We start from the raw sequence: 21,320 nt of genomic DNA, 5'->3' as shown, positions 1-21,320 counted from the left end.
CCATACAGGGTACCTGGGATTCCCTATCATTCCAGGTCAGCTGTGGTCAGCAGGATCTGGGGCTGGAAGACTCAACACACACAACTGGAGTTCTAAATGCATGAACTGGAGTGGAAAGCAGAGTTTTCTGTAGATCAGGGGAGGGGATTAAAGCCCTGCCCTGAGAGCTGGGACACAGCAAGTGCAGAGCAAAGCCCAGAGGGGCTGCCCAGAGCTCCGCAGGCACCCGGGGCAGGGAGGCAAGGTGCAAGGGCAGGAGCTGGGCTGCCAGGGACAAACACGGCTCTGCTGGGGCAGGAGAGCCCCGGGGCTGAGAGAGCAGCGGCTCTGCAGCCTGCACAAACTGCACGCAGCACAAACTGCACGCAGCACAAACTGCACGCAGCAAGAAAAGGGCTGGTGGAAAAGCAACTGCAGTGTCAGGAGCCAAGGGACACTGGGCAGAAAGGCAGAAAACACGCTCAGCTTTCCAAAACGTGCTCAGCTTTCCAAAATGCGTGACAAGACCATTTCACCCAAGTACTCTAGTTTCTTAGTCTGTCAGCTGTGGTGCTCAGAAATGAAAGGGGTGCTTTGTTTCTGCTGAGTAATGCAAATTTCCAAAACCTTTGCCTTTATATTCCAGAATGAATTTGATAACAGGTGTAAGAAAGATCAGTTACCTCGTTGGAATAATAGAAAAATCAATTCAGTGCTCTAGTGAGAATTCTTCCTGCTTCCAGCTTTTATTCTTCTTTCCCCCTCATTTAGGAATATTTCAATAGTGAAATATTCTGTCAGGTGTATTTGCAATATTAAAGAGCAGATGAGTTTGTTTTACAGGATAGCTGTTTTAATTATATTTTTTTTGTGCAGTCCAGGCCTGAAACTTGGGGCTTGCTACCATTTCTTCTATCCCAGGTTGGTCTACCAGGCACATTTCACCTGGGAAGGCAGATACTGTGTTTTTATTCAATTTGTCAGCTATTACTTGTTATCTGAGTGTGAACTGTACGAGAAGCCTTCACCTTTCTCCCTTCAGTGTACAGGAGACATTGCTGCCCATATTTAAATTCGAGTGGTTTGACTGAACCTGTTTGAAACTTCTGTGCCATTTGGACACACGTTCCTGTGTGACTGACTTGATGTTCTGACTTGTTTTTAGGAGTTGTAGTATCTACTGATAAGAGTGCAGAAGTTACACTGAGTTATTTAATTCACTTTTTCACAAAACACCATTTTCCCCCCTTCCTTCAGAACACAGCAACCCCTGCCTGGCAGAAAAAGAATTGAGATGCCAGTGAATATGCAATATATGCATATGCAATGTGTAACTTAGGTAATCTAATCTGATCAAACAGAAAAAGTCACTGTAGAGTTTTATGTAAGTTTAATCTGAACAAATCAATTTAAAAATACAGTATAAATAATTCTTAACTTATATAAAAAATGATTAAGAAAATTTGGGAGCTTTTTTTGTGCTTCTTACTAACTTTACAAAAGAGCATTATTAAACACAGAAGCAAAACACTTTACCTGTGGCCTTTTTTCTAAGACATAAAATATTTACACACTCACAGTACTTTTTTTTTTTTGGTGCAAAATCTGTACTGACTGATAGACTGTACCTTTCTGTACAAAGACAATTTCAGCTTACTTTGCATAGAAGAAATCAACACACGCTCACAAAAAACCCCACTAGATACATAACTTTGCTGTTAAATACTTCAGGTAAGCCTTTTGGAAAAATTTATTAGGCATTAACTTTCTCCTTAAGAGTCAGTTTTATTTTCTAAAGCATCAATTAAGGCTATTCCAGCATTGAGGTCATGGCAATACACGTCCAAACCATTGTCCATCATACAATGCCGGATGTGTGCAGTGTGTTACCAGCAATTTTGCCTGCTAACACAATCAGAAATTCCCTTTCCCAAAATTAGTCTTCTGAAACTTCAAGTTTTCGTTGAGGAATATATAAAGTTCCTTGAGAGGTTCTCTGGGTGCCATCTGAGTTTGCAGATAGTGCAGGTTCTGTGTTTGGCCCTCCTGGTGTGCGGAAAAAGTTCTCTGTGACTGCCTGAGGCTCCTGAGGCTCCTTTGGCTGGAGGAACTGAAGAGAAAAGACAAAGTTACTTTCATTTATGGGGGAATAAAAAGTAAGTTCTACTACTTCTAAGTTTCTGCAGGATGTTAGCAAACTTTTTTCCCCCCTGAAATTTAAAAACGGAACTTTTTACTGAGAAGGGTATACCTGCATTCCTTTAGATATTTATTTAAATACATAAAAACATGGTTTTTCTAACCCCCTTCTTTTTTAACACAAACAGATATTAGGCAATACAGTATTACATGAAATACACAGAGAAACTTCCTGTGGGGGGAAAAAAATATTTAAAATCCTGTACAATCCTATCCTATTAAAAGAATAGCTATTATTACACACAAGAACTTGAGGGTAGAGTAGGGAAGTAACAAGAAGGAAAGAAAATAACAAAGGAACAATTTTTTTATAAGCACAATGTCAGTTTGTCATTATTAAAATATCTCTCAGATACGTAAAATCCTCCTTCTAAAACAGTTGTTTCTTCACATCTTGTCATCTTCCAGCTGGCTCCACTTCCACCACAAATAAGTCACTTATCTTCCTTGCTAACCTCTCATCTCTACTGTACTTAGGCTGGCCTTCACTGCTAGCTCTTTTTGGGCAGTGCTGATTTCTAAAGATCAAAAAGAAATGTTTATTTATAAATTTTACCTGCTGTAAGGGAATTACCGCACTGCATTTCCCACTCAACCCACCACGGTGGAGCTGCAATGTTTTAACTCACCTTCCCTTCTTGCACATTTGTGCTCCCTGAGCTGTGGCTGATATTTTCTGATTGGGAAGAGACTGGCACGTGCTGCAGAACGGGGTTTGCAGGAACTTGCACACCAGCAGGTATTAGTCCTATGTGCTGCAGCATAAAGTTGAGAGCTGAAGAGCTTGGGTTTGGGGCAGAGCTGGTACTGCTCGAGCTGAGGCATGAGCTGCTCAGTACAGGTGCAGCAGCTATGGAATTTGGGGACAGCATTATGTTCAAGGGTGTTATGTGAAAAGCAGGAATATTGACTGTCTTCAGTTCTGAGGCTGGCATTGGAATGACACCTGGAACAGAAACATCCGGTGTTGAAAGGAATTGGCACAAGCTGCTCCTGGCCCCCGAGCTGCCCCGTGCCTGCTTCCCTGGGCACTCACCAGTGATGGGAGAGCTGTAGGCTGTGTGCTGCACAGAGCACACCCCAGCCTTCTCCTTGGTGGAGCACTCTGCCTTGGTGCCGTGGGTGCAGTGAGTCAGAGGAATAAGGTAACCAGATGGAAAAAATGTCTGAGAGAGAAAGAGACAGCACATCTTTAGCCCAAACATGGAATACACAAACCCCAAAACTCTTCTCCAAAACTGCAGCCTTCCCTTGCCTTGCTCTTATTCTTTATCCTCCATGTCCCCAGGATGCCATATCCCATGCCTCTACTACTTTCTGTCTGAAAAGAGACACAACAGACTCAAGGACATGCTCTTTCAATTAAAACCACACAGAAGTCAGCTGGCTCCATTTGCAGCTGATACTCTTGGTGGGGAACTGGAAATCCACCTGGGATTAACACAGTGCAATTTGACCAGATGGAAAAGAAACCCTGATACTGAATACCATTTTTTCCAGAAGAAACATTCTGGACTCAGTAAATCATCACATCACCTCATTCTTGGATTGTATTTTTCATAAAACAAACATTGGATGGCAAAACTTTTGCATTTACATATTCTGTTCTTGTCAACAGAACTGTTCAGGTTCTCTACAGCAATCAGTCTTAACTGCAGAATACTGAATTTTTCTGATGAAGAGAGTTTCATGTGATGCTGTTTCCAAGCATCTGACAGTAAGGATATGCAAAGAAAGGATGGGGGAGGTAAGGGATCTCATTATTGCCCTTAGCTCCTCAGTGTGACCTTCATTCCAATGGCAGCCTGAGAGCCTCTTTGTGTCCTCTTTTTTGTGTACTAAATGCACAAACAGAAATCCTACATTCCTACAAAATAAGGTTTTAAAAGCTCACCAAAGTGAATTCAGCCAAAGACAACCTAGGTAGGAGTAGTTTGTTGTAGTTTTGTTTCTTTTGCAGAGACTCCAAGCAGTGTCTTCCCAGGGAATGGCAAGACAAATCTTACCTCAGGAGCAGGAATGGCAAATGCCACAGGTATGTCTTGTTTTGTTTTGATTTTATCCTCATCTTCTGGAATATTTTCTTTTGTACATTGGTCACAGCAACTTGCCATGTTTTGATCTGTTTTGGTTTCATTCTGTCTCTCTTCCTGGACATTGTCCATTTCATGATTAGTTTGTGAGCTATTGGAAGGTGGTTTTTCATTCTTAGTGGATTCTCCCTTTGAAGAAAGCACATACAAAAAGAAAGGCAGGTGTTGTAAGGCTTAATGATCTCAACTAGAGCCCTACAAGAGTAGTTATACATTCTTAAACACTGGAAAGAAAGCTTTTTACTTCCTCCTCATGCCCAAGTTTGTACTTTAAAAATTTCTGGTCCCTAGGACAGCCAGGTCCATGTTATCACATCTTGTTTCTTCCCAGCTAGTGGATGTGGAATAGCATGTGCTGTCATAACACACCCGTAACATATGATGGCTGTTTCAGCAAGCCAAATTTACAGCAGATTTATAATTTACAGAGATGCTAAAACAATCAGTAACTGAGGAGTAGAAAGCAACCCAGCCCCAGTCTCTCCATATACATCAAGTTTATCTGAACCTGTTATTCTCTTCATGTCTGTTCTATTATGCCTACAACAAACCAAGACTGAGTGGGAGTATTTAGAAGCACCAGGATTTTGGGATGTTCCCTGTTCAGTGACTTTCATACATCCACTTTCCCTCCTAACACCTCTAAAGCCAAGAAGGGGTGCCAGCAAGTTTACAGAATCCTAGAATTCAAGGGACCTTGAAGATCTCTCGCTTCCAACCTTGCTCTCAACCGGATCTACTCCAAAATCATGTATCAATAGGTAAGTTTTGACACAGTGTTTGGTGAGCTGCTTTATTTTCTCTACACCTGAACACTTTGTCTCCTTAGATGCAAACCCCAGCCCCCTCAAACATTAACAGCATAGCAAATGAAACACCATCTCTTCGAGCCTGATGTTATTTACAAAACGCCTACACTCACTGGCAGGCTCCTACTTCACTTTGAAAATGAGTAGGTGGCAACATCACTAAGCCATAAAATGGCATTTTAAAACTAATTTAACTTACCAAAGAAGTATCAAGGCTTTCCTCATCACTTTTACGCCTTTTAATTAAATTACTCTCTGGTAGTGCTTGTGATCTTTTAAGGCACCGCTGAGATGAAGTTTCTGATTTCGTTTCAGGTCTTTCTTCAGCTGCCAAGGACTTTGTAGGCTCATCTGGAGCCCTCTGAGTGTCCCCTTCCTCCGTGGTTATTACATTCAATATTTTTGAGTTACTGCTCTTCATTCCAGTTACGCTGGCGCAGGGCAGAGGCTGCAGCATGAAGCCTGGGCTGTAGGTGGTCACCGTGTGGGCTTGGGAGGGGTGCAGATAGATGGCATACGAGACCCCAGACTGAGGGTGAGGGAGGATGACTGGTGACACCGAGCTGTGGCTGGCAGGGCACGCCCCGAGGGGCTGGCTCAGAGCTGGCTGCGGAGAGGGCTCGGCCTTGGGGACAGCCTCAGGCGAGGACAGGGCACACTTCATTTGCACCTCCTCTGCTGTCCTTCAGCAAGAAACAAACAAAAACATCCCAAATGTGTTTTAATTCCTCCATGCAGAAATCAATGTTCTGACAAATTATCTTCTGTAATATAAACAGTTAACATAAACCTGTACTTCTCAATCCACTAAAGAGAAAATAAATTAAAAACTAGCCTGCAGTACTCAAGCTTACTGGTTTTTGCAGGCTATTACTCCACTCAAGTATAACTGAGCATAACTTTAACTTGTTCTCACCTGTAAACTTGTGCAAACTTACTTGGATTGTCCTTCCAGCTGATGTTTAGTGATTGCTGGAAACTGAGCTATTGTATTTGGGAAAACTGGTAAACTTTGATAAGTACCTGGTTAGAGGAGAAGAACAACAAATCAAAACAGTGAGTTCATCAATTCAAAGTGAAAATCTAACTTTAACTTGAGGAAACTGCATTATGTAGTGTAACACTTAATGAGGTAACTTATCCTCCAACTCAGGCCAGATGTGATTGGATCACCGGGACATCAGCTCACACCAAACCAGTGTTAAAGGCCCCAGAGAGGATCCCTAGCAAGAACGTGAACACAGACAGGTAATTGTCTGGCCAGGCTTTGGAACACAGAACTGCTTGGATAGCATGATCCAAAGCAGAGTTTCTACAACAAAGCAGGTTCAGAGGAGATCCAATATTCAGTGATTCTAGACAAACAGAAGGTTTGTAGCCATTTCTGCATTTTTGACAGCTTTTAAGATGCATTTTTTGAAAGGAGGCACCACCCACATATCTACATGTCCCATGAGAAGAGGGCAAGCCCAAATATTTAATGCAAGACTACATCTGACTTAAAAACAAAGAAAAAGAAGTTTCTAAAAGAAAAATGATGAAAAGATACGTACTGGCACTTATTTTAACTGGGCTGGTTGGAGCAGACTGGATCTTCCTTCTGTCATTCTCTATACTCTTCACTAATTTTATTAGAGATGAATGCCGAGTGAAGTTTTGCTTTCCTTTTGAAGGAAAAAGGGCTTTTGAGCACTGCTCTTTGGAAGTGATGGATTCTGAAATAGGTGGGGAACAGGTTGTAGAAGTGGCTTCAAGTTTTATATCTAGAAAACAGAAAAAAGAAGAAAATATGTATCATATGCAGATTCAGTAATAAAAGCAATTATTTGAGCCTGGCTTATAATTCTTAAAGTACCAACAGCAGCAAACATGGAAATTCAAGAATCTCAATAGCTGAACATCCACTGTGTGCAAATACATACTGGTTGCTGTGGTAATAAGGACAGTGATGTGACCAGTAAAAGATTGCCTGCTTAGTTATTCTGTCTTTTGGTCAAAAATTTCTAGTAGAGAAAACGAAAACAACAATCAATACCATCAGCAGAACAAAAGGAAATGACACATACACCTACCCTGAGTATTTGGCAAGACCTCAGGTCCCGTCCACTTGAATGCTGGTTTTCTACCTCTCTCCTCTGTAACATGGACTTTTTTGATAAGCTTAAGGCTGCTGAGAACATTTGCTATGTCATAAAGTCTTCTAATTTTGGCTGAAATAAAAGAAATAAATGGAAAGTGTAGCACTGCAATTAACAAGTAGCATGTATCAGATAAAGAAACACTCTTTAAGCAGCTAAAAGGAAGAAGCTTTTGGAACAATCAAAAGAACAATTGTGTGGAACAGGTATTTATACAATGAAATAATATTGTGATACAAAGTTTACATGTAAAATAGAAGACATAGATGCAGATCTAGAAGACACTGCAAAGTGTATTATGCTAAATATGGAAAAAAGACCGTTTTCAAAACCAGTTGATTTCTGTGTGATGATCAAACCTACACAAATCCTGTAGCAAATATAAGCAGATTAAAAGGCAGGTGCACACATGCAATGGCAAACATGGGAACTGGAGGGCAGAGACACTGAAATCCAGCAGTACACCCATCCTGCATATCTTCCCTGGCTCTAGGTTGAGCTATTAGGGAAAAGTTTCAGCCAGAAGTCAAACTACAAGTGAGTTCTAGAGCATAGTGAATGTGCTTAGGTCATGGAAGTTTTGGCTTCATAACCAAGAACGTGGTAAAACTTGATAAAAATTGATACTTGAAATACAGGTAGACAGATGGAACATCCTGAAAATGCTTTTATGGTGAGACAGGCTCTTCTTATGGAAGAATAAAAGCAAGAAAAAACCCTACTGAGTAGCTACCCACCACCTCTATGCTGCTGTGAGGCAGTGGAAAGGAAATAATGAACTGAAACCAGCAAGGATCAGTATTCACATAGACACAATTCCACCAAAACAACCCTCAAAACCAACACAAAAAATAACCCAAACAAGCAAAGGAATCTTAGAATTAAGGAAGAGTCTAATTTTCAATGAAACCCACAACTATCCCTGAAAAGCAGCACATTTTTAATTATTACATGTCTACTGACCTAGACCTAGAAATACCATTAATTTGAATGGAGAGGAAGGGGAAGAAGTGTGCAGGGAACTGAGAGAAGGGTAAAAGAATGAAGAAATAATTGGCAGTTAGAGCAAAGGGTTTCACTTCCTCTGACATGCAAGTTGTTCACAGGACTTCTACAAATCGAATTTCTTTAGATTTCTACCAAGTTAGTTATGGGGCCAGAACACAGATTTTGCATGATTCTGGGGCATCTTTGGTGAAATGATGCTGAAAACTTTGACAGGCTGCTTGAGGAAAGAGAAATGGTTCCTAATATGGAGGCTTGTGACAATGCTTCAGAAGGGAGTATTTAATGGACTTTTCCTCTCAGGTGGGCATTATGCATCAATAGCCACACAAAAATTATAAAATGTAGAAGGTGTTTAGTGGGTTTTTGGAGGCTCAAATAAACATTTATGGCAGGAAAAGTAAGACAGTATTTTTCCTTATATGCAGTAGTACTGGGATAATTCATTTAGCTTACACTTGGCTGTTGTACTTACTTTTAAACTTGCTTTTATCTAAGTCTTCTAACTGATCTTCTCCAATCAGGATTTTAGCAGCAACTTCAAGGCTCACTATTTGAGGTGTTGATACGAGAAACAGCATCACAAATTTCTGACTCATCACTCGTAAGGACTTGTATTTCCTGCCATTCACTGATGCTGCAGCAGACAGGAGAAAGGATTAAAGTATTCAGGGACACACCAGCTACAAACAAACACTGAAGAAATGAGTCAGTAATAATAGTTGTAAGGATAACACAGAGACTAGGGCCAGTGCTGACTCCAGAATCAGTTCCTACGTGACCAGAGACAGATGACTGGGTGGATACCAAGTCTAAGTACAAAGAACAGACAGTGATGTATCCCACACATACGCTTCCCATTGTCTGACAACTTCTACTCTTAAAGATGCTTAACCCTTCATTAAAATTTCTTCCATAAATCAAAGCTAAATTAATAAAACCAATTGAGTAATTTATGCCTCAAGTTTCTATAACATTCAGTAGTAACTTCTGGTTTCTATAACAATTCATTGGTAATGGCAATTGAATTATATGTTGGTGTATTTGTTAGTTTCACTTGATGTAGAAACAAATTACAAGAAATGAACGAATAAGACAAGTGAAAGAGTGCAGAGCACTTTTTCTCACTACAAACAGTTGTGGTGCCTTTGGGGCAGCACCACCTCAGAAAAAAAAAGGAAGGCTAATAAATGTTTTTTTCCCATGTTCATAGAAATTTATCATTTCAAGTACATATTATTCTTGGCATTATAGAGAATTATTACCAGCACGAAATTCCACTCCTGGGAGCTCGACAAAAGACATTTCTGACTGCTCACTTGAGCCAAAAGAACTTGCCATTTCTTCATTCCTTTCACCGTCAGGATCGAATTCATGCTCATACTCTCTTCTCTTGATCATCTGGATTTGCTGTATGTACTTGTTCTCCTCCCCCACCTTTTTGAGGGCCTGCAGGGTCTGGGGGAGGTTGTGGCGCCCGTGCCAGACATATCTGTTCCTGGCCAGGCGGCTCACCATGTGCAGGCTCTCCAGCACGTTCACGATGTCGTAGATGCGCCTGCGCTCCACATCTGCGGAGAAAGGGGAGCCTGACAGCTCTGCCGTGTGACACACCGGCACTCGAGCATTACTGCAGCACAGAGCCCTCTCCTTCCTCTCAGCATACTTCCAAAGCATTTCTGCCAATTCCACAGCAGAAACTCAAAGTAGCCCTCCCAGGTCTTGCCAGCAAGGAAAACAAATCTGGCTGTGTATATGCAAGGACTTGCTGTTCCAGAGTTATACTTGGCTTTTAGCATTCCTTAAGAAATAAAATTTACTGGTGCCAGAGGAGCCATTACATGGGTTTCAATCCAGCTTTAGGAGAAACAGAGCATTTTTAATTATTCACTGCATTGATTCTAGATGGTGTCCTTAAATAACCTCAGAAACTCATGGGAGGAAACTGTTTTATAACTTCGTTTGACATGTCATTTTATTAGCACACTCTTCTGTTGTGCTGTGAGGGTCCCCAGGATGAGGTGAGAGATGAATCTGACTCTATATTTCTTAGAAGGCTGGTTTATTATTTTATGTTATTATATTATATTTAAAGAAAGTGATATACTAAAACTCTACTAAACTATAGAGAAAAGAATACATCTGAAGGCTAGACAAGAATGAATAATAAAAGCCCATGACTGACCAGAGAGTCCAACACAGCTGGACTGGGATTGGTCATTAAATCAAAACAATTCTCCAAATCACATTCCAAAGCAGCAAAACAGGGAGAAACTGAAGCTTCCCAGGAGAAGAAATCCTGGTGAAGGTGTTTTTCCATAAAATATCACGGTGACACTCTTTTGTTCTCATTTGTCTGATAAACTCTTGCTTTTGACCAGACATTTCCTAAATTATATGTCCTTTTGTACAAAGTATACAAAAATATAAATCATACAGCTTTAAAATTTTAAAACTATTATCCATATATAAGCTGCAGAATACTGCGACTCCATAACTTTTTTTCATTTAAAAAAGTTTCAGCTTGACCATAGAAATGTGGACCCCGCAGAAATTATTGGTGCAACATAAAAAACAGTGATATAGAATGAGAAAGTTAATATACCATCAAGAACAGAAAGAAGATTCTTGCTTTGATGTCATGATCGGACAGGAAGCTGTAGGCTCAGTTTGAGAAATTCTAGTTCCTGCTGCAAAAATCTAACCACTAATCTTAGGTATCATCTCTGAATTTAAAAAACTGCAACTGTTTAAAATGCTCTGTTTATTTGTGGTATAAGCAATAATTTAGATGTCCAATATGAAACAGAATTCGGATTCTCTCAGTTCAATTCACTGAGGGAACATCAGCATTCTAAAATAATTGCTTTGGGAATTAGCAGTTTAAAACTGGGTTTAAATAAATTTGAGTGAGAGTAAGCATTCAAAATTGTATGGAGCAAAAATATACTAACGAAAATGGCAGGTTATAGGCAAATTTGCATGAAGAAATGTTTAATAGGATGAACACCAACTTACGTAGCTCTTCAGTGACTTCATCAAGGCAAATGTAACTTTTCTGTGAAGGGCTGGGGTAATCAGGATACCGAGCTAAGAATTTATGACACAGTAATCCGAGACTTTTCTCTTTGCGACTTGGCTGAGATTTTTCATATTCATCCCCCAATAAGTGCTCCTATGAGGGAATAAGGAAAGGAGATTGTGAGGTTTTTGACAATATATAAGCACAGATATTTAACAGCTTCACAGTGAGCACTGGCAAAGGGCCAGTGCTCTCCCTTTGTCTTCAGCAGCTGTGAAATAAAACCAGAACACTACCTGTTGAATGTAGCTAGTCAATATCATTATTATATTTAATAGGTGCTCCAAAACCAAAATTTCAAAAAAAGATATGCTGAGTCAATGTATATTTTTATACTGAATAAACAGCCTTCAGCTAACTTAAAAAAAAAAAAAAAAGAGAGAGAAAACAGAAAACAAATACTTTTCAACATACCTGCAAACAGTGTTTTGTCTGTAGGACCTCACTTGAACTGTCTGACAGTTGCCTTCTCTGTTCTCTGCTCCTGATCTCAGGACTGGCTGCACTAATCAGCATCTTCAGGTTGGAAGTAGGTGTCCATGGATCTGCCGGAGGGGTTTCCTTCGGTTTTGGGGGTGTGGTTAGAGGCTGACAGTCAGTCTGTCTCTCTGTCAGTACCAACTGTGAGGTAGATGCTTGTTTCAAAGGGGTTTTCAGTACGTTTTTGCATGGCTCAGAATGCTCATTCTCCTGCATATCAATGAAAAGAACAATGGTGACATTAAAGCCCGGGTGTACCACGATCCATTTATCAATAACAGTCAAAGGGGGATAGAGATCCATCGCGTTTTTTGGGTAGCTCCAAGTCAAGGGTTCCAGTCCTACTCTAAAGCAACGAGTCCCTTCCCTGAAACCATTTCTGCGCCTGTAGCTTCAGGCTTGGGTCCCCTGGCACTTATTCCTTGGGCAATTTTCTTTTTCCTTCCTCTGAGGTAAATACAATCAGAACATAAGTTAATGCATAGCAGAGAGCTATAAATAACAGTTGAAACATGTAATGACCCGGGAGCGGGTGTGATGTTGCTTATAAATTCTTGTTGAGCTAAATAGACACCGGCCTGCATGTCAGGGAAAACATATCCTTATTATAATATAATTAATTATATATATATATATATATATATATATATAATAATTATAATGTATTTGCCTCAACTCCGGCGCCCAGCCCGGTATTTGTAGTCATGGAAGTGTTGGCTAACAAGTTCTTAACTTTTACAGTGAACTTTAACAAGCTCCCAACAAACTTCGGAGCGGAGTGAGGGGTGGAATGTGATCGCGGGCCTTGCCGAGACAGAACACGAGAGGAGAGGATGAAGACGAAGGGAGAGCGAAGGGAACGGGTGCCCGGGCGGGATCGGGACCGATCCGCTTCCCCGTCCTTTCCCTCCCATTCCTCCTTTACTTTTCGCGCCGCGTCTCCGCGCATGCGCGGTCGGCCCCGCGAAGCCCTCCGAGAAATGGGTCTGGGGTCTGTGGCGGTCCCGGAGCCCCTTTCGGGGTCCCGGAGCCCCTTTCGGGGAGCTGCCCGGGGCTCCGGGCAGGCCGGCCAGCCTGGAATTGTGAGGGAAGCGGGCTCGGTACAGCGCCGCCCCACCTCCACGGGACCCTCTCCCAGTGGCAACTTCTCCGTCTCGGCACCACAGAACGCCCGAGACAAACGCGCTCCGAACATCACTATCCCTGCTCCTCCGCACACCTTCCGTAAGGGAAAAACAGAGAGGAGAGGACAGCCAGGAGGAAGAAGTGTTCTTCACGGACACCGGGGATAAAGGTCGCGAGAGATGAAGTTTCAGGAGCTCTTGTTGAGGACAGAAATTAAAGCGAAGGTAAAACACGCTCGGTTTCTGCCATCCCGCGGTTTCTACGCGCGATCGTTCCGACCGGAGCGGTTTCACCCCCAGCCGGGCTGAGCGCGGGCAGCGGAGCTGTCACCGCCCCGCGGGAAGCGGCAGCCCCGGGGGGCGGCTGCTCTCGCTCCCCGGAGGAATTACCTTGTCGCCGGCCCCCATCTCCCCGCCCGCCGGCCGCATTCTCCCGCCGCCTCAGGAGGCGACACCCGCCGCTCCCGCCGCGCCGCTCCGCATCGCAGGTCCCGCCGGCTCTGCAGGGCGGGAGGAGGGAGGGAGGCACTGGATGGGGGCCCCGTGCCGGGCCGGTTCCCGCTGCCCTCCGCGGCCGCCGGGCTCGTCCCGCCGCCTCCCGGCCCGGCCCGCGCGCGCCCGCCCGCCGCCCAACGGCCCCGGCCCCGCCCCGCCCCGCCCCGCCCGCCGAGGCCTAGCACCGCCCATCGGCACCGCCGGCGGCGCGTTTAAACACAGGGAAGACGCTACCCCGGCGCCCTCCCGCTCCCGCCGCGCACCCCACGGTCCGGGAGCGCCGGTGGCCCCCAGGAGCAGCGCTGTCGCTGTCGCCGCCGCCCGCCCCGGCCCGGCCGAAGCGCGGGGCCGCTCCAGGTGCCGATTTGAATTCAACGCGCGGAGCCGCCGCGGGCGGGTGGGGCGGGCGCGGCAGCCAATCAGCTCCCGGCGCCGCTCCCCGCGCGGCCAATGGGAGCGCGGCGCTGCGCGGCCTCTCCCTCCTCCTCCCGCCTCCCGCTGCCGGGCGAGCGCCGGCGGGGCTCGGGCCGGGGCTTTGGCGGGTTCCCTCCCTCGCTCCCTCCCTGCCACCCTCCCGCCCCAACGGCCGCGGCGGCGCGGGGCGGAGCGGGCGGGGGGCGCCGGGCGGTTTAGCGGAGCCCATTTACCCGCCGCTGCCGCCGGCCTCGCCCCGTCCCCGTCCCGTCCGTCAGGGGCCGCGCGGGCCCCGCGCGCCGCTCGCGCCTTCCCCCGCCGGCCGCGGGCCCCGCGCGCCCCTCACGGGGTCCCGCCCGCCGCTCCGGCGCCAGACCGCGAGCGCCCCGCCGCGCCCCTCGGAGCCCGCCGCGCACGTCGTGTGTAAAACGCGCCGCGCTTCGCGGTTAAACCGCACCCGCTGTGCTGCAGGCTGAGCTCCGCTGCCCGGGCCGGGGGTGGACGGCGGCTGGAGAGACTCCCGCGCAGCAAAAGGAGGCGATCAAAGGTGAATGGCTGAGCCGGTGAGGGCTCAGGTGAAGCGCCTCGATCGCCCCGGCCAAAGGGTGGTATTGCCCCCAGATAAGGGTCGCAGCCGTCTGGTGCCGCTTATCGCAAAATCACGGAACCAACTAGGCTGGAAAAGAGCTCTGAGATCAGCAAGTCAAATTTATGACCAACATATGGCGGTGATGGCGGGTATGGCAGGGGGCGCCACGTCCAGGCTTTCCTCAAACACCTTCAGGGACAGCGAGTCACTCCAGCACCTCCCTGAGCACCCCTTCCTGTGAAGAAATTCCTCCTAATGCCCCACCAAAAACGCTGCCACGTCTTCAGACAGCCTGTCCTGTCCCGTGGTCCCTTAGAGCAGAGCCCGACACCCCCGGGCTGCGCCCCCTCTCAGGGGCTTGTCGAGAGCGATAAGGGTGCCCCCGACCTTATTGCAACAAAACAATACTTTTGTTCTGCAGGCAGGAGTCTGGGATTGAAACCCACCTCATCTCGGCCGGTTTTTATGCTAGAGTCAGGATTTCCAAACCTTTTGATGTAACTCTGCAGTTTCCTCTGAAAGGTTGTAAACTCCAATGAAAATATTGACCCGAAGGGACCTTCACTCCTTGGTGTCACCAGCCATGTGGCAGCCAAGGGTTGTTCTCTTGCAGTACCCTTGAGCCACAGCTCAAAAAGTGGGATTTTGGTGTACATTTGCTCTTTCTCCTTGTTTATGTTTTGATATAATTACTGTGTATTGGTTTCTTTCTATAAAATGTGCACTATGAAGGTGTGATTGTTGTAACCCAGAGCTGGTGTGTGACTCACAAGAACTACAAATGTAAATACTAAAAACATAATGTGTGTTTTTTCTTTACCCCCACAACGCCAGGCATGACCACTTGGAATTTGAGTTACTTAATGAGGAGCACTCATGTGTTTCAAAAATCAAACCAGGGGAAAAAAAATCAGGCTTTAACATTCAAGCTGTCATTTGAATATTTATTTAATTTATGTTGAGCTTTGAAAATTACCTTTATCACCTAATCAAGAAGCCATTATCTCTGTTCAAACAACACACTCTTGTGACCTTTGTTCAGGGGACTTCTTTCCCTCGAGTTAGCTTTACAAGCTGCCCATTGCAACAGTATCAGACATTTTAAAGTAAAGGTTTAAGGAATTTCCCAGGATATTACATCCACTGAAATAATTATTCTGTTAATAACTTCTGTGCCTCTTTTGCCATGCTCCTTACCACGAAAGTGCCTTTGCATTTCTGGAATTACATGGAGCAATAAAGATGATGGAGTTATATGGAGCAATAAAGGGCATTCTCACTTGCAGCCACCAATTGAAAATGTTTGTATTTCCCTCTGCTCTTGCTTGACTTGAATAAGAAACTGCAATTACGTTCTCTGCCAGGTACCTCTTAAAGGAAAAAGAACAAAGATTAGAAATTTTCATGTCCCTGACATGGCAACCAAAGCGCCAGCAGCTAGGTAGTAATGGGCCCTTTAACTACAACCTTGAAGCCTTTTGTGTGATGGTCTTTGTCGGGATGTTTGCTGTTTTCAGGTATTGTGCTGAATGAAGACAGCACCTGATGCCAGAAATCACAGCTGGAGAGTGATAGGTGATTTTATCTATGCTAGTTCAGCTAAAGAGTTACTCACAGCATTGCCATGTGGATTAAAGAGAATGTTTGACATATCCTAGCGGTTTGGTCAAACCAAATCACTGATAAAGTGGTAAATAAGCAAAGAATTTGTGAAATTAGGTGCTTGCAGTGCCTCCATTCTAGTTAAGCATCCCTCCTCACCTGCCTGTACAAAGTTTCCTCTCCCAGAAACAGCTTTAGCAATGCATTGGGCTAAATCTAATCTGGTTTGCTCTGCATGCACTGCTCAAGTTGTATTTCTTGTATGAACACATGTTGTCAATAATGGATTTGTTTCAGTGTGATCACAAGGCAGCAAATTCAGCATCTTGTGCTGGAGTGCTTCCTAGATGTGGTGCTACACTTTTGTCAAGAGGAATTGTAATTAATGGCCCACATAAAGAGAAAATGCACACTGAATTTTACTGGAGTCATTCTTATTAGGTAATTCCATGTATAAGGCCACTTACAGAATGCCCAGGTGGAATCTTCATCCTTGGGGTTACCCAAAAGCTCTGGATGTGGTCCTGAGCAAGGGGCTTTAGTGACCACGTTTCTAAGAATACTCTGTTGTAAAGTTCCAGTTAACAATAATAATTAAAAAAAAATCACTGACAGTAATGTGAATTGAAAATATTTTGTGATCTCTACAACCTTCAGGAAGCTGAACTTCCTGTGGCTTTATGCCCTGCCGTCAGAGTGCTCAGGCTATTTTAGGCTGCTTTCCTCAAGGAGCTACTTTGTTATTTCTCTTTCTAGGGCTGGAATTGTGAATTCGAACGTGGTAGCTGCCAGCAGGAGATTTGCAGGGAAGTGCCTGGAGTCCAGCATCCAGTTTCACTGTTGAAACACAGCTTGTGGGAACCCTGGCAAGTGATGCTGCTCGTTGCATATGTCTCTTTCAAATGTCATGTTTTCTGGTAAGGTTTCTTTTATTCAAGTTAATTTTAAAGGGCAGTTGATACCTAAATAAGGTATTTATTATACCTTAATTTTAATGTCTGATGGGTTTCAAGGAGAAACTGCAGCCTTCTGTAGGTATGTACTTCTAGGCAAGGAGTTATTGATATAAGCAGACCCCCAGATATGTCATAAATCTCTCAGTAGATTGGGTTACATATTTCATATATTTAAGTATAAATAATGAAATTATTGCCTTCAATAAAAATGAAAAGAAGGCAGAGGAGTTTCAGGAGTACAAGCTGGAGGTCAGAGGTTCCTTATTCACGTGCTGATGTAATGTTAATCTCTCAATTAAAAATTGTGACGAAATCTGGATTACAACATTTATCCATTTCTTCTCCTTGTCTTCATTCTGGGCTGTGATGTAACAAAGATATATCTTCATTTCTGAGCTATGAATAAAGTTCTGCAGAGCGTTCAGGTAACTTGAGGCTGTGCCTCTTGCAGGAGTGGTATAAGCACTTGGGTTCACTAGAGGTCACACTTGTTTTACTCCTCCCTGTCTGCAAGAGACTGCTGCTCCTCACAGAGATGTGCTGGCAGGCTGTGCTCCCACCATGGTATATGCCCAGCAAAACGACATCTGTAATTCTGTACCGGCTACAGCAGCACTAAGTGGCTTTTAAATGATTTTAAAAAAATAAAACAAACAAAAAGCGCCCAAAAAAAAAACACAAAAAAAAAAAAAAAAAAAAAAAAAACCAAAAAACACACAAAAAAAAAAAAAAAAAACACACACAAAAAAAAAAAAAACCAAAAAAAAACTCCAACCTTTTAAAGATTAAACTGGGAAATGATGGCAAATAAATGTCATGTGGCAGACTGAAAATACAATGTCTAAAAGCAATCTGGATTTTTGTCAGACAGTGTCTCCACAGGCATGTTGTCACAGAATCCTGAAATGGTTTGGGGTGGAAGGGACCTTAAAGCTCATCCAGTTCCACCTCCAGTTTCTCAGTGCCCCGTCCGACTTGGCCTGGAGCAGTTCCATGGAGAGCAACTGCATATCCTGGGCGGTCTGTAAGCTCAGCCCCACAGCAGCACAGCAGTGTGTAAGGTCAGCCCCACAGCAGGCAGGTACAGCAGTGTGTAAGCTCAGCCCCACAGCAGGTACAGCAGTGTGTAAGCTCAGCCCCACAGCAGGCAGGTACAGCAGTGTGTAAGCTCAGCCCCACAGCAGGTACAGCAGTGTGTAAGCTCAGCCCCACAGCAGGCAGGCACAGCAGTGTGTAAGCTCAGCCCCACAGCAGCACAGCAGTGTGTAAGCTCAGCCCCACAGCAGGCAGGCACAGCAGTGTGTAAGCTCAGCCCCACAGCAGGCAGCACAGCAGTGTGTAAGCTCAGCCCCACAGCAGCACAGCAGTGTGTAAGCTCAGCCCCACAGCAGGCAGGCACAGCAGTGTGTAAGCTCAGCCCCACAGCAGCACAGCAGTGTGTAAGGTCAGCCCCACAGCAGGCAGGCACAGCAGTGTGTAAGGTCAGCCCCACAGCAGCACAGCAGTGTGTAAGCTCAGCCCCACAGCAGGCAGGCACAGCAGTGTGTAAGCTCAGCCCCACAGCAGGCAGGTACAGCAGTGTGTAAGCTCAGCCCCACAGCAGGCACAGCAGTGTGTAAGTTTAGCTGCATGCAGGCACCCAGAGGAATCACTGCTGCCCCGTGCCAGCCTGGGAGCTGCTGTGGTGGCAGGAAAAGTGGCAGGGAGCAATAATTGGCAGCCCCAAACCCGGGTGTGGGAGCAGCTCCCACTGGGTCAGGAGCCCTATGGAGTGCTCTACTCCAGCCCTGCCTAATTCTGTATTCATTATCTGCATAAAATTAAATCATATTAAGCATCTTATTGAACACAGGCTGATTAAATTTAACTGGAGTTTATTTGCTTTCAGTTGTTACACTATCTTTTAGAATTAGGCAAATTAAATCAGCTGGTCAAGCTCTGAGGTGAAGGCTGAGAAGGAAACAACCCCAAAACATTATGAAAACCTGAATTCCTAAACAAACAAATGCCTTTTTCAGGCATGCTAATTTCAGGGAATGCTAATTAAAACTTAATGCATGCACCAGAACCTACACTGCAAGAATATTAATAGCATGGTATGAAGAAAAATAGAGATACAGTATTTCAGTGCTTCACTTCTGTAGGTATATTTTTCCTGCTAGGATGAATTATTAGGAAAGTAAGATAACAACTCAGAAATGTGTGTTTATTAAGATCAAACACAGGGCACTTTCTCAGCTCTGGAACATCTAGAGCTAAGAGTTTATAGAGTACTCAGTAAAGAGCATATTTGTACTTCAAATGCATTTCAGTTTTTGTAGTCAAACATTTCACAGGTAATACCATCTAAATTATTTTAGTGTACTTTAGATTTTGTTGTTTCAACATTTCAGAGGTAAGTTATCTCCACTAGGAGTCGAGACTCATGGCCATTTAAATGAGTCAATATTTTTGAGAAATTAAGAGGAATTCTGCTTACCAAAGGGAAACATTCACACAAGTCTTTCACAAGAGTTATTTCCTGAAAGGGTAAGTTGGAGAAAAGGTCTACTTGCTTCATGTTTTTGAAGTAGAAGATTACATTTAAAAAAAATATTTATACACTCAAGTTTTTTTATGTGTAGGAAAAAAAAAAGATTGCTATCATGTTGTTATTTGTGGGAGCCTTTGGAAGATCTTATTTCCCTAAGTGATGTGCTACTGAAAATCCTTAATTTATTTTGTATTTGTCCTGTCACGTATTTGTAGTGGAATCCGTCATGAATTCTTAAAGCAGCCGATGAAGCATTTTTCTTATGACTTGATCTCAATTTGTTCTTGTCAACAAGCAGCATCTCGGTTCTTATTTAAGAGGATTCCTACTGCACAGACACATCCAGAAGTTAATGTTTGTTTAAAATGCAGATTCTTACACAAATTCCTTCCCCCCTCAGTTCTTTAGCTGAGAAATGACACATGTAATTGTCAATGGCATGTCAATAGCAGAATACTTTGTACCGTGGGATTAACAAAACAGACTACACTGACATTGCACAGACACTCTTCACTCCTCTGGTTCAACTGAATAGATTCTCAATATTCTCATGCTGAATTGTTTGCCATAACTCATTGAGTCGGAATAATGTTACATTCACATCAAGACATTTTCCTCTACTGCAAAATGACTGGTTTCAGAGGATTTGCATCAGGAAGGAATTTAGCTTGAGAACGTTAATAGTATTTTCTATTGGAAGACTTTTCTCCATGTCAGTGTAATTCCTCTTTTCCTGAGGTTTTGTACCATATCATATTTGAAAGCTGTTTCTTTGAGTTTGCTCTTTACATGTCTCACTTAAACCTTCTGTACAGCTCTGCCTTTCTAACCTGGGCCACCTTTTCATCTTCTTGCTCTGAAGGTTCTCTTGCCCTAACTTCTGATGGCTCATTAGTTCCACACTGCCCCTCTTTTGAGGCTGCTCTTGGTACTTCCATCCACGAGGGGTGCGTTCTTGGAGGCTGCCCACAACAAGTATATGGCAGGCCCCCGCCCAGGGACACGGGTGGGCATTGGAGTCATCTCTCAGTTTGTGATGTACGGCTGGACACACCGGACAAGGACTCAGCATTCCTCTTTCCTTCCTTCTGGCACCTTCCCAGCTGAAAGGACTGCCTGCAGGATGATCTTCTGCTTCTCCAAAGTTATGCAGCACCATATGCCCTGTATCCAGACTTGCTTGCAGTAAGTAGATGTGAAAGGCAGACTCTTAGCTTGTCTGTGCTGTGGATTCCACGTGGTGGAATGGGTAATAAAAATTCCTGGCTTCTTAGAAATGGCATGCATTATAATGGCATAAAGGGAACAGGGGATTCCGAGCTTCTTCCGTGTGCAATTAAAAGCAAAATTCTGTTATGAGTTGAACACAGACTTTTCTCTCCATTAGCTAGTTTTCCATGCCTTTTGCATGTAAAGAGAGTTGTTCAGCACTGCACACATAACCTTTTTCTTTTTCCCCTATGAGAATGCTACTTGAGCGCAATAAATCCACCACAAAGCCCATAATACCCGAAATAAACTTCACTTGCACCTGCCATCTTCTGTTCCAAATGCCATCTCTATTTAACCACTCCTCTCTATTCTGTATGTAGCATCTAAACCAAGCTGCATTATTTCATCTGCCATGAAGGGATTAAACATGTCAACAGTAATTATCTTTGCCTTAATCTCTGGCAGTTGCTTTTCCTTAAAAGTGCTCAGAGGTTCATTATAACTTTCTCACTGAATCTCTTGCTGCATAAATCTACCAAGGTATCACTTGCTGGCATAGCAAGTGCAGACACGTGTCCACCCTTGCAAACAGAAGATGGTCAGGAGGGTT

At 44.1% G+C, this 21,320-nt stretch overlaps 1 protein-coding gene and 1 long non-coding RNA gene across 4 annotated transcripts; one reads left to right on the top strand and one right to left on the bottom strand.

Moving 5' to 3' along the window:
* Positions 1–1,528: 1,528 nt before the first annotated feature.
* Positions 1,529–13,723, bottom strand: E2F8 (E2F transcription factor 8). 3 transcript variants are annotated; one of them, XM_064714310.1, is made up of 14 exons: positions 13,668–13,723; positions 13,300–13,409; positions 11,720–11,995; positions 11,242–11,398; positions 9,489–9,794; positions 8,699–8,860; positions 7,153–7,290; positions 6,634–6,843; positions 6,019–6,103; positions 5,280–5,763; positions 4,185–4,400; positions 3,215–3,344; positions 2,808–3,124; positions 1,529–2,089 (listed from the first exon to the last, which is right to left on the bottom strand). In XM_064714310.1, exons 2-14 carry the CDS (start codon positions 13,336–13,338, stop codon positions 1,916–1,918), a joined length of 2,694 nt encoding a protein of 897 aa, XP_064570380.1. In that variant the 5' UTR covers positions 13,339–13,409; positions 13,668–13,723; the 3' UTR covers positions 1,529–1,915. The 3 variants fall into 3 exon arrangements, with proteins under 3 accessions (XP_064570380.1, XP_064570379.1, XP_064570381.1); XM_064714311.1 differs by lacking the exon at positions 13,668–13,723 and adding an exon at positions 2,634–2,696 and having other exon boundaries at positions 1,982–2,089; positions 13,300–13,467; XM_064714309.1 differs by lacking the exon at positions 13,668–13,723 and having other exon boundaries at positions 13,300–13,467.
* On the top strand, positions 13,678–20,717 carry LOC135448358 (uncharacterized). Its single transcript, XR_010440429.1, has 3 exons — positions 13,678–13,761; positions 16,766–16,926; positions 20,361–20,717. It is a non-coding gene; the product is annotated as an uncharacterized LOC135448358 (long non-coding RNA).
* The last annotated feature ends 603 nt before the right edge of the window (positions 20,718–21,320 follow it).

This window comes from Zonotrichia leucophrys, chromosome 5, assembly GCF_028769735.1.
Source record: "Zonotrichia leucophrys gambelii isolate GWCS_2022_RI chromosome 5, RI_Zleu_2.0, whole genome shotgun sequence".
Taxonomy (NCBI): Eukaryota; Metazoa; Chordata; class Aves; order Passeriformes; family Passerellidae; genus Zonotrichia; species Zonotrichia leucophrys.
The sequence above is the reverse complement of the archived record's forward strand: the minus strand, read 5'-3'. Positions and strand labels throughout refer to the sequence as shown.

Bases quoted from the DNA above. Each gene is read 5' to 3' on its own strand.
- E2F8 (XM_064714310.1), bottom strand. From the start codon at position 13,338: ATGCGGCCGGCGGGCGGGGAGATGGGGGCCGGCGACAAG. The intron at 11,399-11,719 runs GTATGTTGAAAA...ATTCCCTCATAG, and splicing joins AGACAAAACACTGTTTGCAG to GAGCACTTATTGGGGGATGA. The intron at 3,345-4,184 runs GTAAGATTTGTC...TTTCTCTCTCAG, and splicing joins TTGCCATTCCTGCTCCTGAG to ACATTTTTTCCATCTGGTTA.